The sequence below is a fragment of the Protopterus annectens genome, chromosome 3.part1 (assembly GCF_019279795.1).
Source record: "Protopterus annectens isolate FY-2018-M chromosome 3.part1, PAN1.0, whole genome shotgun sequence".
In the NCBI taxonomy this organism is placed as follows: Eukaryota; Metazoa; Chordata; order Ceratodontiformes; family Protopteridae; genus Protopterus; species Protopterus annectens.
Genome location: NC_056732.1, coordinates 1251917274 through 1251930575, shown reverse-complemented (window position 1 = coordinate 1251930575; position 13302 = coordinate 1251917274). Strand labels below are relative to the sequence as shown.

General features: G+C 41.7%; 1 protein-coding gene across 2 annotated transcripts in view; it reads left to right on the top strand.

Moving 5' to 3' along the window:
• URI1 (URI1 prefoldin like chaperone) overlaps positions 1-12996 on the top strand; it is an 844005-nt gene extending 831009 nt beyond the window's left edge. For both annotated transcript variants that reach the window (XM_044067309.1, XM_044067310.1), the window contains 2 exons: positions 8596-9410; positions 12986-12996. In XM_044067309.1, the coding sequence (XP_043923244.1) occupies positions 8596-8799 (204 nt within the window). In that variant the 3' untranslated portion in view covers positions 8800-9410; positions 12986-12996. The remainder of the gene's footprint in view (positions 1-8595; positions 9411-12985) is intronic.
• The last annotated feature ends 306 nt before the right edge of the window (positions 12997-13302 follow it).

The following is a 13302-nucleotide window of genomic DNA, read 5'->3' as shown; positions in this document are numbered from 1 at the left end:
TTGGTCTGCAAGCCTCTACATGTGCATGCCACATGCATATGTAGTATGTCACTCAGATGTTGACTAGATCAGAGAAGGCGTAGATAGAGGTTGACATCTGTTCATGCAGTAACATCATTTAAATAATATTGCTGGATAACAGCAGGACCTCATATCTAGGTGTTGGTAATGTGGGATTTACTTATGACTGATTTTATTTGATCACTCTGGCCTCAATTTTGCTATCAAACTCATCCCATCCTTTGTTAATTCCTATATTGTGGCACCTGAAAGTGAATTATTGCTAAGGCAGCACACCTTTAACAGTTTCATTCCACACATACAAAAATATTGCACGTAATTCAAGTACTGATATATATATATATATATATATATATATATATATATATATATATATATATATACCTATAAGCAAGCTGCATGGTAACCATTGCCATTTTCAGATAAGTCAAACATACCTTGCTCTGCTATACTTTGGTGACAGAGTACCACTGAGGACCCATATTTTCTACACAAACTACAAGGTCCTAGTATTTCTTTTACATGTTAATGAGATGAAAAGCATTTATACAGGTGACAGAAGTCTGCATAATGTAATACCACAAATCTAAATCTGGATATCAGCAATTAAGTCTAGTCACATCCGAGTCATGGCTCAAATGTTGTATACAGGAACGTTAATGTGCTGTACTAGGATACACAGTCTCCAGAAAGGACGGGTAAGGTAGAAGAATAGGAGGTGTAATTTTATTAGCTCAGTCAGTTCCATAGTTGCTTACTTGGGCCATTGATATGAAGGATCTTCAGAAGCCTAGCCATACATTTCCAGGTTTTTCAACCCTTGTGTTTTTAGTACAGTTAACTGAAAGCCCATTCCCTTATGAGTACAAATAACTCAGATCTGGCAGACATTTGCATGTTACCTTGCATGCTAATTAGTTGTAAAACCAAAGCTTTCTCCCAGCAACCACCAACTATAACAATGTAAGCCTTACTGCTAACCATAACAACTGGCTATACTAAAATGTTATGCATTGGATATAGACACTTGAAACCTATGAACACAAACAAACTGCTGCCATAAACCATAGCATGGCTTCTTGACTACTGCAAAGTCAAACTTCTACTGGGAGACTGTAACGTGCTGTAGAATGAACAAAACAAGGAAGACCTTAAATGAGAAGTCATCTCCCTGGTTTCTTCCAGTTCATGTCATCACCTGCAAGAAAGGGCCTACACTCAAGGATAATCATAACTTAATTGTCTCCTTTGCAAACAGCCAGACGAATAAACGTCCAACAGAATCTTATTAAATTCTTTCAGTGAGCACTTTGCCACTTTTTCATTGTGAAAAAGAAACCATTGCTAACTGTACCAAAGAAATATAAACATGATTAGCTTCCGCTATATCTAGAAGTTTCTGAAGAAGAAATCACTCAAGTAAGTTTTAAGATGACTTGACCAAGCAAGTGATATCAGTTCAGCATTTCAAATTTTCAATTCCTTCGGAATGGCCCACTGAAACAGTTGTGCAATGTTATGAAGATTGCAAATAAGTAGTAACACCTTACTTTGGAATGGTGCAAAACTATCTCTATATATGATGGAGCTTGGAAAGAGTACAAGCAAAAGAGCAGTATTAAGTAATTCATTATATTCAGAGATACTCCTTACGTGAGTAACAAAACAAAGCTACTAACTTTCAGCAAGCTAACTAAAGTAATCCATCTGTGGAATGCTATCAGCATGTTCTCTGGAAATACCAAAACCAGAAGTGAAAATCCTCTAGACCGTTTGTCACTAGAGGATAAAGCCAGAAAGTTCAGTGACTTCCTCAGACCCATAATTTAACTATATTTTAGCCAAAGATGCCCAAAACAACTAATATTCATCAACCAACATCTGAATTTCACTTCTCTTCACTCTCCGCAACAGGAGATTTGGATTGCATCATTCATATGCAATTCCTGAACTACTTAACTGAGTGCAGTTGATTATAGAATCCCAACATAGATGTAGCTCAACCTGAAACACACTGACAGCCTTAGTCAACCTAGTTGAAAATGTAGCAAAATGGAAGGATGCGGTATTAACCACAGATGCTACTATATTTCTAAACTTTCTCTTGGCTTTTGATGGTCACCCATAAGAGACTAGTAAAAAAAAGCAACAAAACCTTAGATGCTCCCAGACTTTTACCCTAGCTTACAAACTACCTCAAGGTATGAGTATTTGTGCCGGGACAAAATTTCTCATACTGGTACAGCAACATTGCATCCCACAGGGATCTGTACTTGGACACCTGCTAAGAATGGAATAGATTACCTCCACTCCACAGTTAATAGCCATAACTTAGCTTTGTATTTTTAAAAAACTTTGCTAAGACAACTCTCTTAATTTGAACAGCTGTGTATCATGCAATGTTGCACAAATATAACCTACCTCCTTTCATTTCATACAAGCAAAATTTCATTTAACAAATAATCTGACTGCGCATTAACTGTTTTGCAGATCCTACTCTAAGTCCTCACTCTGCCAGCTTCCTTTTTCATCTCTGATGTTCTTCGTGTTTCACTGTTGCAGTCATTGCATTTGGGTAATCTGCTGGCAGGTTGCCCCCAGTCAGCCTGAATTCCAAAGTCTTGGGTCCTGTGTCGGTTGCTGTCTTCTCTTCCATGACCTCAGGTCGTAAGGGGTATATAACATGCATCCAATGCCATTTTCTTTAGTCTTTCTTGCCGCGTGGTGCCCGAAGCAGAAGCATTTTCGCAAGTGCCGGTCGGCTGACTACTGAAAAAATTGAGTTTGAGTTGCAGAACCGAAGTCTTCACTAAAGCTAAGTACCCCGTTGGGGAAACTTTTTTCTTGCTTTTTACCGATGTCAGAAAAAGTTAATAATTGTATTACTTGTGGGAAGCAAATACCTCATAAGGATTTCCATTTATACTGTATTCCTTGCCTAGGCCCTGATCACAATGTGCCTGGTTGTCGGTTTTGTGCTAAATTTAACCAACGCACTATTAAGCGTTGGTATATTTTTGCATCAAAGTATTTTGGAAACAGATTTAACTACCCAGAAATGTCGGATAGCAATCCGACTACCGGAGTACATAAAAAACACAAGAAAAAGGACAGAGAAAGGCAGTCGAGATCCAAAACCGACGACAAAGCTTCTTCTAAGCCAGTTGCCGGTACTCAGTGAGGTGCTTTTGCAGCCCCTGATACCCGCTACCTTCGAGTCGCAGGCCTCTACCGACACCCATTTGGAGTCAGGCATGCAGCAAGATACTCAAGGTATTGGACCGACGGATGTATCTCCCTCGGATGGGTCCGGAGCTGCTGAGCAGGCACCAGCTTCTGAGGGTGTATTCAGACCTCGTCATTTGTATATCAAACCGACGGCAGCTGCAAAACTAAAGACAAAAACAACTTCTAAAACTAAAAAACTGACACATGAGCCACATGTACAGGCCTCTATGCCTAAAAAACAGATGATCAAAATGGCTGAAGACCTTATTACCTTGATCAGGGGTTCCCATCCCCCTCCAGATAAGCGGCCTAGGCCAGACACTGATTATGAATCTTCAGATCAGGTTTCTATTTCTTCTGATTCCTCTTCTTATCAGGAATTGCCTATACCTCCTTATGAGGATTCTGATGCTGAGGAGTCCATTCTTTCTGCATCTCCTCCTGAGGATTATTCATTTGGAGAATCCTTGCATACATTCAGGGAGCATTTTCACTGGGAGAGTCAAGATTTCTCAGAATCAAAAAAGAGGCTCAGAGATTTCCTTCTCCCTCAGCACAAACCTTTAGCCACCCCCCCCCTGTTTTAGACATTGGGGATGATGTGTTTTCAGAGTCAAGCTTGACCCCTGACTCCTTACCTCCGGCTCCCGCTAAGCCTGACCGATACTACAGGGTACCTGACTCGCATAAATTTTTGTTTAGAAACCCTGCTGCTGATCCTGAAACTATTTCACAGGGTCCAAAGGGAGTTAAGACCTCAACAGCAAAATATCCTACACCCTCTGACAGAGATTCAAGAGCACTAGACAGATGGGGAAAAAAGGTTTATACATCTGCAACCTTGGCAATCAGGGCCTTAAACTGTAAATTTCATATGATTAAGTACCAACAACATGTTATGGGATTGCTGAAACAGAAAATGATGATTTCAGAATGTGCAGAAAATAAAGAATTGCAGGAATTATTGCATGCAGCTGAGCAAGTTGGAAAGCATACTTTGCAATGTGGTTTTGATTCTTTAGAGGCCTCCTGCAAGGCAGCAGTTACTGGATCAGTGATTAGGAGGCATGCCTGGTTAAAGGAACAAAATTTACCTGATCGTGTTAAAGCTAGTTGCACCTTTACAGCATGATTCTCTGTTTGGTATTAAGGCAGAAGAGGTTCTAAAGAAAATGGAAGACAAAGCTAATTCTATGCAAACTGTTAAAGATTTCTTACAAGTGCAGCCACCAAGATTCAGTAGACACTGGCCTACAAAAAATTGGTCCTTTCCTCTGTCAGACAGAGCTCAAAGGGGCAAATCCAGGTGCCCTAAGGGTTCCAGATACCAGGCGCAAGATTCATACAGGTCAAAGCAATGGGGCGCTTCCACCTCCAAATCTGGAGGAGATAAAGCCCAAACCTACAGAAAGCAATCCCAATGACTTCCCTCTGCCTACACCAAGCACTTATCTTTTGGCAGCACCCATAGGGGGAAAATAGCACTTTTTCTCAAAATTGGCAGTTAATAACCCAGGACAAGTGGGTACTAAACATTGTATCACAGGGATGCAGATTCCATTTCCACACACTGCCAATGGCAAATGGTTGGCCAGATCTGCCAAAAAATCAATGGGCAGAGCCACAGAAACAGGTTACGTCCCTTATGGATATGGGGGCCATTCAGGCAGTACCAGAACAGGAAAAAGGACAAGGTTTTTACTCAAGACTGTTCTTGGTACCCAGAAAGGACAAGACCTGGCAGCCAGTACTGGATTTATCGATTTTGAACACATACCTGGACATTCCAAAATTCAAAATGCTGACTTTGCAGCAGCTTCTGTACATGCTGGGCAAGAATGCTTGGCTGGTGACTTTAGACCTAAAAGAGGCATACCTGCATGTCCCAATAAGACAATTGTGCAGAAGATACCTCAGATTCAAGGCTGACATAATGCATTACCAATTATCTGCACTGCCCTTTGGCTTATCTACTGCGCCCAGGGTCTTTACAAAGTGCCTGGCACCAGTAATTGCATTTTGCTGACAAAGAAGTATACAGATATATCCGTACTTGGACGACTGTCTCATTCAAGCAGAGAACAAAGGCACTCTTCTTTGACACCTGGCGTTTGTGAGAAGACTTCTAACATGCCCTAGGGTACACAATAAACTAAAAGAAATCGCAACTGGTACCCTCACAAAACATTCCTGGGTGCAAGCTTAGCTGCAACTGCCCAGATGGCTTACCTTACGCCAGACAAGCAAAGACAACTGACTACTTACTTCAAACTGATGGCAATAAAGACCCAGTCTTCTGCAAGACAAATTCTGCAGGCTCTGGGCTTCATGGCATCCTGCATCCTGCTAATTCCATATGCAAGACTGCATATGAGGAAACTTCAATGGTACCTAAAAAGTTTATGGAGTCAACATTCACACAGTTTGGAAACAATGATTCCTCTCATTTCCTGCCTGCAACAAGAGTTTCTATGGTGGGCAAAGGCATGTCACCAACACATGGGACTGCCCTTCACTCTACCCCCCGCCAGCCAAACCTTAACAACAGACGCATCAGATTATGCCTGGGGGACCCACATGGCAGGAAGATGCATTCAGGGCTTATGGGCACCAAAGCAAATGCATCTGCATATCAACCAGAAAGAGATGCCAGCTGTTCAAAATGCCCTAACAGCCTTCAAGGATTACTTCATCCAGGACAACTACTGATAAAGACGGACAACACCACAGTCATGTGGTACATAAACAAGCAAGGAGGCACACACTCATACCCCCTTTGCAGATTAACCATGGCACTGTGGGACACAGCTTTGACCTATCAAATACATCTTCAAGCTCAATTCCTGCCAGGAAAACAAAGCACTCTGGCAGACGATTTAAGCAGAAACCTTATGGATCCTCACAAGTGGAAACTAAATCCACAAGTCTTCAGCATGATAACAGAGAAATGGAGGAGCCCAGACATAGACCTATTTGCTTCTCCTCAAAATTATCACTTGAAAAGATTCTGCACAAGGACTTGTCACAGACAAGCATGGAAAGTGGATGCCCTATCCTTCAGTTGGAAAAACCTATTTGTTTACGCCTTTCCTCCTCTGCCTCTTCTAACCAAGGTCCTCCTGAAAGTTGGACAAGAGAAGCCAAAGATGATATTAATTGCCCCGGACTGGCCCTGACAATACTGGTACTCAATCCTAAGGAACTTGTCTCAATACCCAGCTTGGACCTTGACTCAAAAACCACTACTACTGTCAAAGCAAAACATTCAGATCCTGCACAATCCACTACGGACTCTGAACCTGGCAGCATGGCTAATCATGTAGTCATACAAATAACACCTCTCAGTAAAGCTGTGATGGATGTCATTCTGGAAGCCAGAAGGCCTAGTACTAGAAAATCTTATGCTGACAAATGGAAGAGATTCTGTGCTTGGAATCAAGCACAAGGAACTGATACAGCAGAACCAAATATTCCTCAGATATTACAATACCTAACTGAGATGCTTGACAAAGGCCCATCTTTCTCATTAATCAGAATCCACGCCTCTGCCATTTCGGCTCATTACAATAGAGAGCCACCAATCTTTTATCATCCTTTACTAAAGCAGTATCTTAGAGGAGCCAAAAATTTAAGGCCTCTTAGAAATGTCATCATTACCTGCATGGGACTTCAATTATGTGTTGAAAAAGCTCACCCTGCCTCCATTTGAACCAGCTGCTACCACTGATCTAAAGTTCTTGTCATGGAAAACAGCTCTGCTGCTAGCTATTACTTCAGCAAGAAGAGTTTCAGAGCTACAGGCCCTCATGGCTGTAGAGCCTTTTATCATATTTTACCTAGACGGGGTGTCTCTGAGGACAAATCCTACTTTTATGCCTAAGATGGTGTCCAGTGTGGCCCTTAACCAAACAATTCATCTGCCAACTTTCTATCCAAATCTGCAGAACAAGGGGGAGAGAATTCTGCATTCCTTGGACGTACACAGACAGCTAAGATTCCACTTGAGCAGGACTAAGGCTCTAAGAAGGACTGAGCAATTACTAGTGTCATATGCTGCAGGATCAGAAGGAAAGGCTATTTCAAAGCAGACAATTTCAAAGTGGATAAGCCACTGCATCCGTTTCTGCTACTTACACTATGGTAAACCTTTGCCCAAGGGCATTAGGTCTCATTTCCACCAGAGCTGCAGCTACTTCAGCAGCCTTTTTCAGAGGAGTAGCAACCAAAGACATTCTAGAGGCTGCTACTTGGAGTTCTGTTCACACCTTTACAAAGCATTACCATTTGCCCAGGGCAGGCTTTGCCACTGCAGTGCTGCAGGGCTTTATAGCTGCACCTAATGCTGTTTAGCTCTAGCCTCCCAACCATAGCTTTGGGATTCTACCCAAATGTAATGACTGCAACAGTGAAACATGAAGAACATCATACAGTTGTGTACACGTACCATAAATGTAGATGTTCGAGTGTATTCACTGTTGCAGTCCAGGTTACTCTCCCTCCATCCCCCTGTCATTCTGAAATGTATCTTTCCTTCTCTATCCTCTACAACCTATGTGGTGTATTTGCTTGTAGATGAAGATTAAGTTTATATTGATGCATGTATATATAGATATATATATAATTTTGCTACCTTTTTGGGGGCACCTGACATCGGGAGCAAGAAAAACTAAAGAAAATGGCGTTGGATGCATTTTTTTATACCCCTGACGACCTGACGTCATGGAAGAGAAAACAGCAACCGACGCAGGACCCAAGACTTTGGAATTCAGGCCGACTGAGGGCAACTTGCCGGCAGATTACCCAAATGTAATGACTGCAACAGTGAATACACTCGAACATCTACATTTATGGAAAGTGTAAACAACTGTACTTTTACTGCCCCCCACTGATCCACTCTCGTATCCTGTTTTTTCCAGTTTGCCCTTCCTGATTTTAGCCTTCTTTCTAAAACTCATTTTCACAATCAGCTCTCCATACTCCAAATGACCTGCAAAACCACAGCTCTGTACTAGATTTTTTTTTGTAAATGATTTAGCTGAGGACTTTATTTTTATTCATAAAACCAAGCTTATATTCACTCTATGTGTCACGTTTGTAGTAGATGTTCTTACTATAAAAACTGTACTCACTGTACTTTAACAAAGACTGCAAGCAATAACTAAACCATGTTTCAGACTTCTGAATTGACACCAGTACAGTACCAAAATAGGTGATTTGGTCATACTGCCTAAAATTGATGTGATGCCCACGCCAGGTAAAAATGGGGTAAAAAAGAATGTTGACATTTTGAACAGCAAAATTTTGCATTCTAACATAACCTTATTCTCCCTTTCTGTTTTCTTGCAGGCATTCTCTGGCACCGTAGTAGAAAAGGAACCTCTGTCTCCATCTTTAATGCCACATCTAACCATAGTACAGCCTGGCCTTCCAACTATACCTGAAATAAAACTAGAAGAAAGAAAAGCAGAAGAATCTTCATCGCAAGTGTCAGAGGAAACTACAAAAAGAGTTTCAAAGTTCAAAGCTGCAAGGATGCAGCAGAAGATGTAATGCTCAGTAAAATGTGCACTAAAGTATACTGTATGTTTTGCAAGACTGATGAGACAGATTTTTATCTGTTTGAAAAAATTGTTTATAAAATGGCACTATTCTTTAACATTTTTTAAAGAGACTGAAGTGACAAAATTTGAATGCTCAGCTGAGCCGAGTACTTGCTACACTGCTGGACTGATGACAGTAGTCAATGCATAAATGGCATATTGAAGAATTTTCGCCAGATGCTCATCTTGTTTCAGTTTTAATAAGCAACGCAGAATATCAGAAATATTTTAAAATAGTATTTTTAAGGCAATATTGCTGGTACTGTTAGTTTCATAGTTTATAAGTCGATGTTCTGAAAATAAGACGATTGCTTTCTGCTTGTGGATCATTTTGCATTAAAGTTGTAAAATGTTGGTGTTAATTTCAGCACTGGCTGTGCTACATGTAAGTCCTATAAAATCTGTGTCGTATACAAGATTTGGGATAAGGAAAAAAACATTTTTTTTTATATATTTCACATTTCATGCAAACTATATCCCAGCTTGCGTTATGAGCCATGAACAGTTAATTGAGAGGGTAAAGTAAGCTCAGGAAAAGAATGTGTAAAAAATAAATAAAATGTTTACAGCTAATGGATTTACAAAAAGATGTTTCATGACATTTTTGATTTTTCTCTTTGTTGAACAAATATTTTTTTTTTGTAGTGCTGCCATCCTTCCTATGACATTGGGTGGGTCAGTATCAGCCACATAGTGTTGTCCCCCCATATTATGTCCTCAAGCACCTGAATGGCTAACTGAACTCTGGTTCTCTGTCAAGGCTTTATCTGTCTGATGCTGAAATCCAGTTTGCCTGTTCCTGCAGGAACTGCTTATTTTTATCTGGCCATTTCTGTTGTGCTTAGGGATAAAGCCCTGAGTATGCTTCGGGAGAGATTGGTTTGAACAGCCTTCCTAGGTACCTGAGAAGGCTGTTAGACTGGGAATGATGGAGGGAGGCTGCAACAAGACCTCAGTGCATAGGTTCCACCTTCTAAGAAGATAGGTACTGGGTCAGTGACTTCTCATTAGAGGACAGCATTAAGGCCAATGAACAGTGTAGAGATACTATAAACAGACATGTTGTTTGGAGACATGCAGTCTGCCTCTCCAAAGTTGTAGATCGTACCTCAGTAAACTGCTGTCTGGCTACTGAGAGAAGAGTTTACGCTGTCTGTGAATAGTTGCCCAGAGCTTGATGGCAGCTTCTTGTCCCTACCCCCCCCCCCCCCCAGAGAGAGCGTGCACATAGAATAGCCGATTGAGTGTCATGAGGGGACTTGATGTTCATGATTAAGAAGGACAAGAAAAGATAGTATATTTGATAATTATTTTCCATGAGGTTGATCATCGATCTGCATCTACATTGTATTTACTGTAAGCTGTTTGGGGATGCTGATTAGGATTCAAGGTTTTTTGAAATGACATAGTGGAAGGATAACGCTGTGGCATTCCATTGTGCCATTTAACCTAATATGCAAATATAATGACATTCTCAGGTGACCAGCAAACTTAAAGAATACATTCTGCAAAAGGAAGTTAAAGAGCAAGGAACTGTCATGTAGTACTGTGTTGAAAATTGTTTAACCGTGCATGGTACTACTTTCACTGCTATATAGGAAAAGCATAGCACACTACAGGATAAAAGCGTGAACACAACAGAATATTGGAAACATGAGTGAGACAGAGTGAGACTACCATTTAATGGGTTGAGGAGAAGGGAAATGTGAATACAGAAGGATGGAATCAGATTTTGCATCAGGTGGTTCAAAGTGTCACGAGTGTTGTGTGACAGAATAATGTCAAAGAATGTGAAAAGTGTGGTGTACAAAACTAGTAGAGCTACCAATGATTTAGCACAGCACTGAAATCTGCGTAGCAAAGGGTGATCAGCTGTGGATGTTTAATGTGATGGAGATGAAGTGCCTAATATGGGTAGTAGGTTGCTCACCCTGGGACAGACGAAGAACTGAGGACTTCAGAGCAGAAGCCAATGATGCCTCAAATTGCAGAGAAAGTCAGGAAGAACAGATTATTGTTCACTTGTGCAGGACAGTAGAAGATGATTTAGCAGAGCATATTTGGGACAGACAAGATGAATGCAAGAGGAAATGAGACTGCTGAGACAGAGAAATGGATTCTGACCATTGGGCATGACAGTTGAAGGTAAATCAAGATAAGTGTTCTTGGTTAACACCCCCTACTTCATGTAGAAATGAATAAAAGGGAGTTGATGATTTGCCTTTTAAAGCAGATATTTGGGGAGTGTATTATACAAAGAACAGCAAATCTTGTGTCTATCCAATGTCTGCTTCAACTTTTGGGATGTTAGCAGTGGATCTTATCCAGCAGTTTACTGCATCACTAAGCACTCAATCTCAAGCTTTTTCCCTATTCCCAGAATGTATCTGTCCCCCACCCTATCTAGCTCTCAATTTTTTTTCAAGCAGTGCAGGTCGTAAGCCAGCAGTCCAGATAAGTTCTTCAGTTTCTTTATTTAAAACTGTTCATTTCTAGTTAGTTTTAGGCAAGTTTACTCCTCCTTTATTTCACTAATAGCCTTTATTTAAAAAAAAATGTTCTCTAGTTCTAGCTAGATGTTCATCGTGCATACAGCTGCAGTAATCACATATGGGTTCTCTGCCGTCAGGCGGGTCCTCGGTCGGCCGAATTCCAAAGTCTAGGTCCGGCGTCGGTTGCTGTCGCTTTCCTCCCTGACGTCAGCGCAACAGGGGTATGTAAGACACAGCCGACGCCATATTCTTCAGTCTTTTTTGCCGTGCGGTGCCCGAAGCAGAAGCAGTTCGCAAGTGCCGGTCGGCCAGCTCCTGAATTTACGAAAAATTGGAAAGCGAAGTCTTCTTTAAAGCTAAGTACCCTGTTGGGGAAAGTTTTCTTGCCTCAGACCGATGTCAAACAAAGTTAACAATTGTATTTCTTGCGGGAAGCAAATACCGCATAAGGATTTCCATTCCCTCTGCATACCTTGTTTAGGCCCAGACCACGACGTCTTGGGCTGTCGCTTTTGCGCTACTTTCAATGAACGCACTATTAAGCATCAGGAGGAGTTTGCCCAACATTTTTTTGGTAAAGCTTTTGATTATAAGATGTCGTCGGATACTCCGACTACCGTTTTGTCCAAAAAACGCAAGGACAAAGACCGACACGCGAGGCCCGCGGTCTCCACCGACACCACACCAAAACCAGCTACACGTGGTCCGGTTCTCAGCGAGACGCCTATGCAGTCCCTGACTACCGACGACACTTCCTTGGCGGTGTCTTCTGTAACCGAGACCGCAGGTACCTCGGCCCTTACTCAGACAACCTAAGCCACTGTGAGTGTTGAGCCTCCTACTGTGGACAGGTCCACTTCCACCCAGGGTGTCTTTATACCCTCATCTTCTTTTTCCATTAAGGCCTTCACTAAGTCCAAATCAGCCATGCATCCCAAGAGGCCTGATGCACAGGGCCCATCCCCAAAAGCAGATGCTTAAAATGGCTGAGGATTTAATTACTCTTATCAGGGGTTCCCAACCCCCCCCAGGCAAGAGACCCAGAGTGGAGGAAGATTCTCCCTCTTCTGAACAGGGCTCCATTTTCTCAGAACATTCTGATGTTGAGGAACACTCGTACTCCCCTTATGAAGATTCCGATGCAGAGCAGTCCATTCCTTCTGTATCTCCCCCAGAGGACTTTTCCTTTGGGGAAACCTTGCACACCTTGAGGGAACACTTCCATTGGGAAGGCCAAGATTTTTCTGATTCCAAGAAAAGGCTTAGGGAATTTCATTTGTTACCTCAACACAGACTTCTGGCTATACCTCCTGTCTTGGACATACTTGATGATGTTTACTCGAAGGCTTGTATTAATCTGGATTCCCTGCCTCCTGCCCCTGTCAAACCTGATAGGTACTACAGAGTTCCTAACTCTCACCAATTTCTTTTCAAAAGCCATAATGCTGATCCTGAAACCATTTCTCAAAGCCCCAAGGGCATGAAGGCCTCTACTGCCAAGAATCCACTACCTTCCGAAAGAGAATCTAGATCCTTAGAAAGGTGGGGAAAAAAGGTGTACACCTCGGTCACCCTAGCCATGAGGGCCTTAAATTGTCAGTTCCATATGCTTAAATATCAGCAGTTTCTATTATCACAATTAAGAAATAAAATGTCTCGACCTGAACAACCAGATTTGAAGGAATTGCAAGATATGATGCATAGTGCAGAACAGGTGGGTAAACATACCTTACAATGTGGCTATGATGCCTTAGAGGCCTCAAGTAGAGCTGCTGTTACAGGATCAGTCATCCGTAGACATGCCTGGCTTCGGGAACAAAGTTTGCCTGATCATGTTAAAGCTAAACTACTAGATGCTCCTTTACAAAAGGATGTACTATTTGGTACTAATGCTGAGGAGATACTATGGAAAATGGAGGAAAAAGCTAAATCTATACAAACAGTCAAGGCTTTTCTTCAGG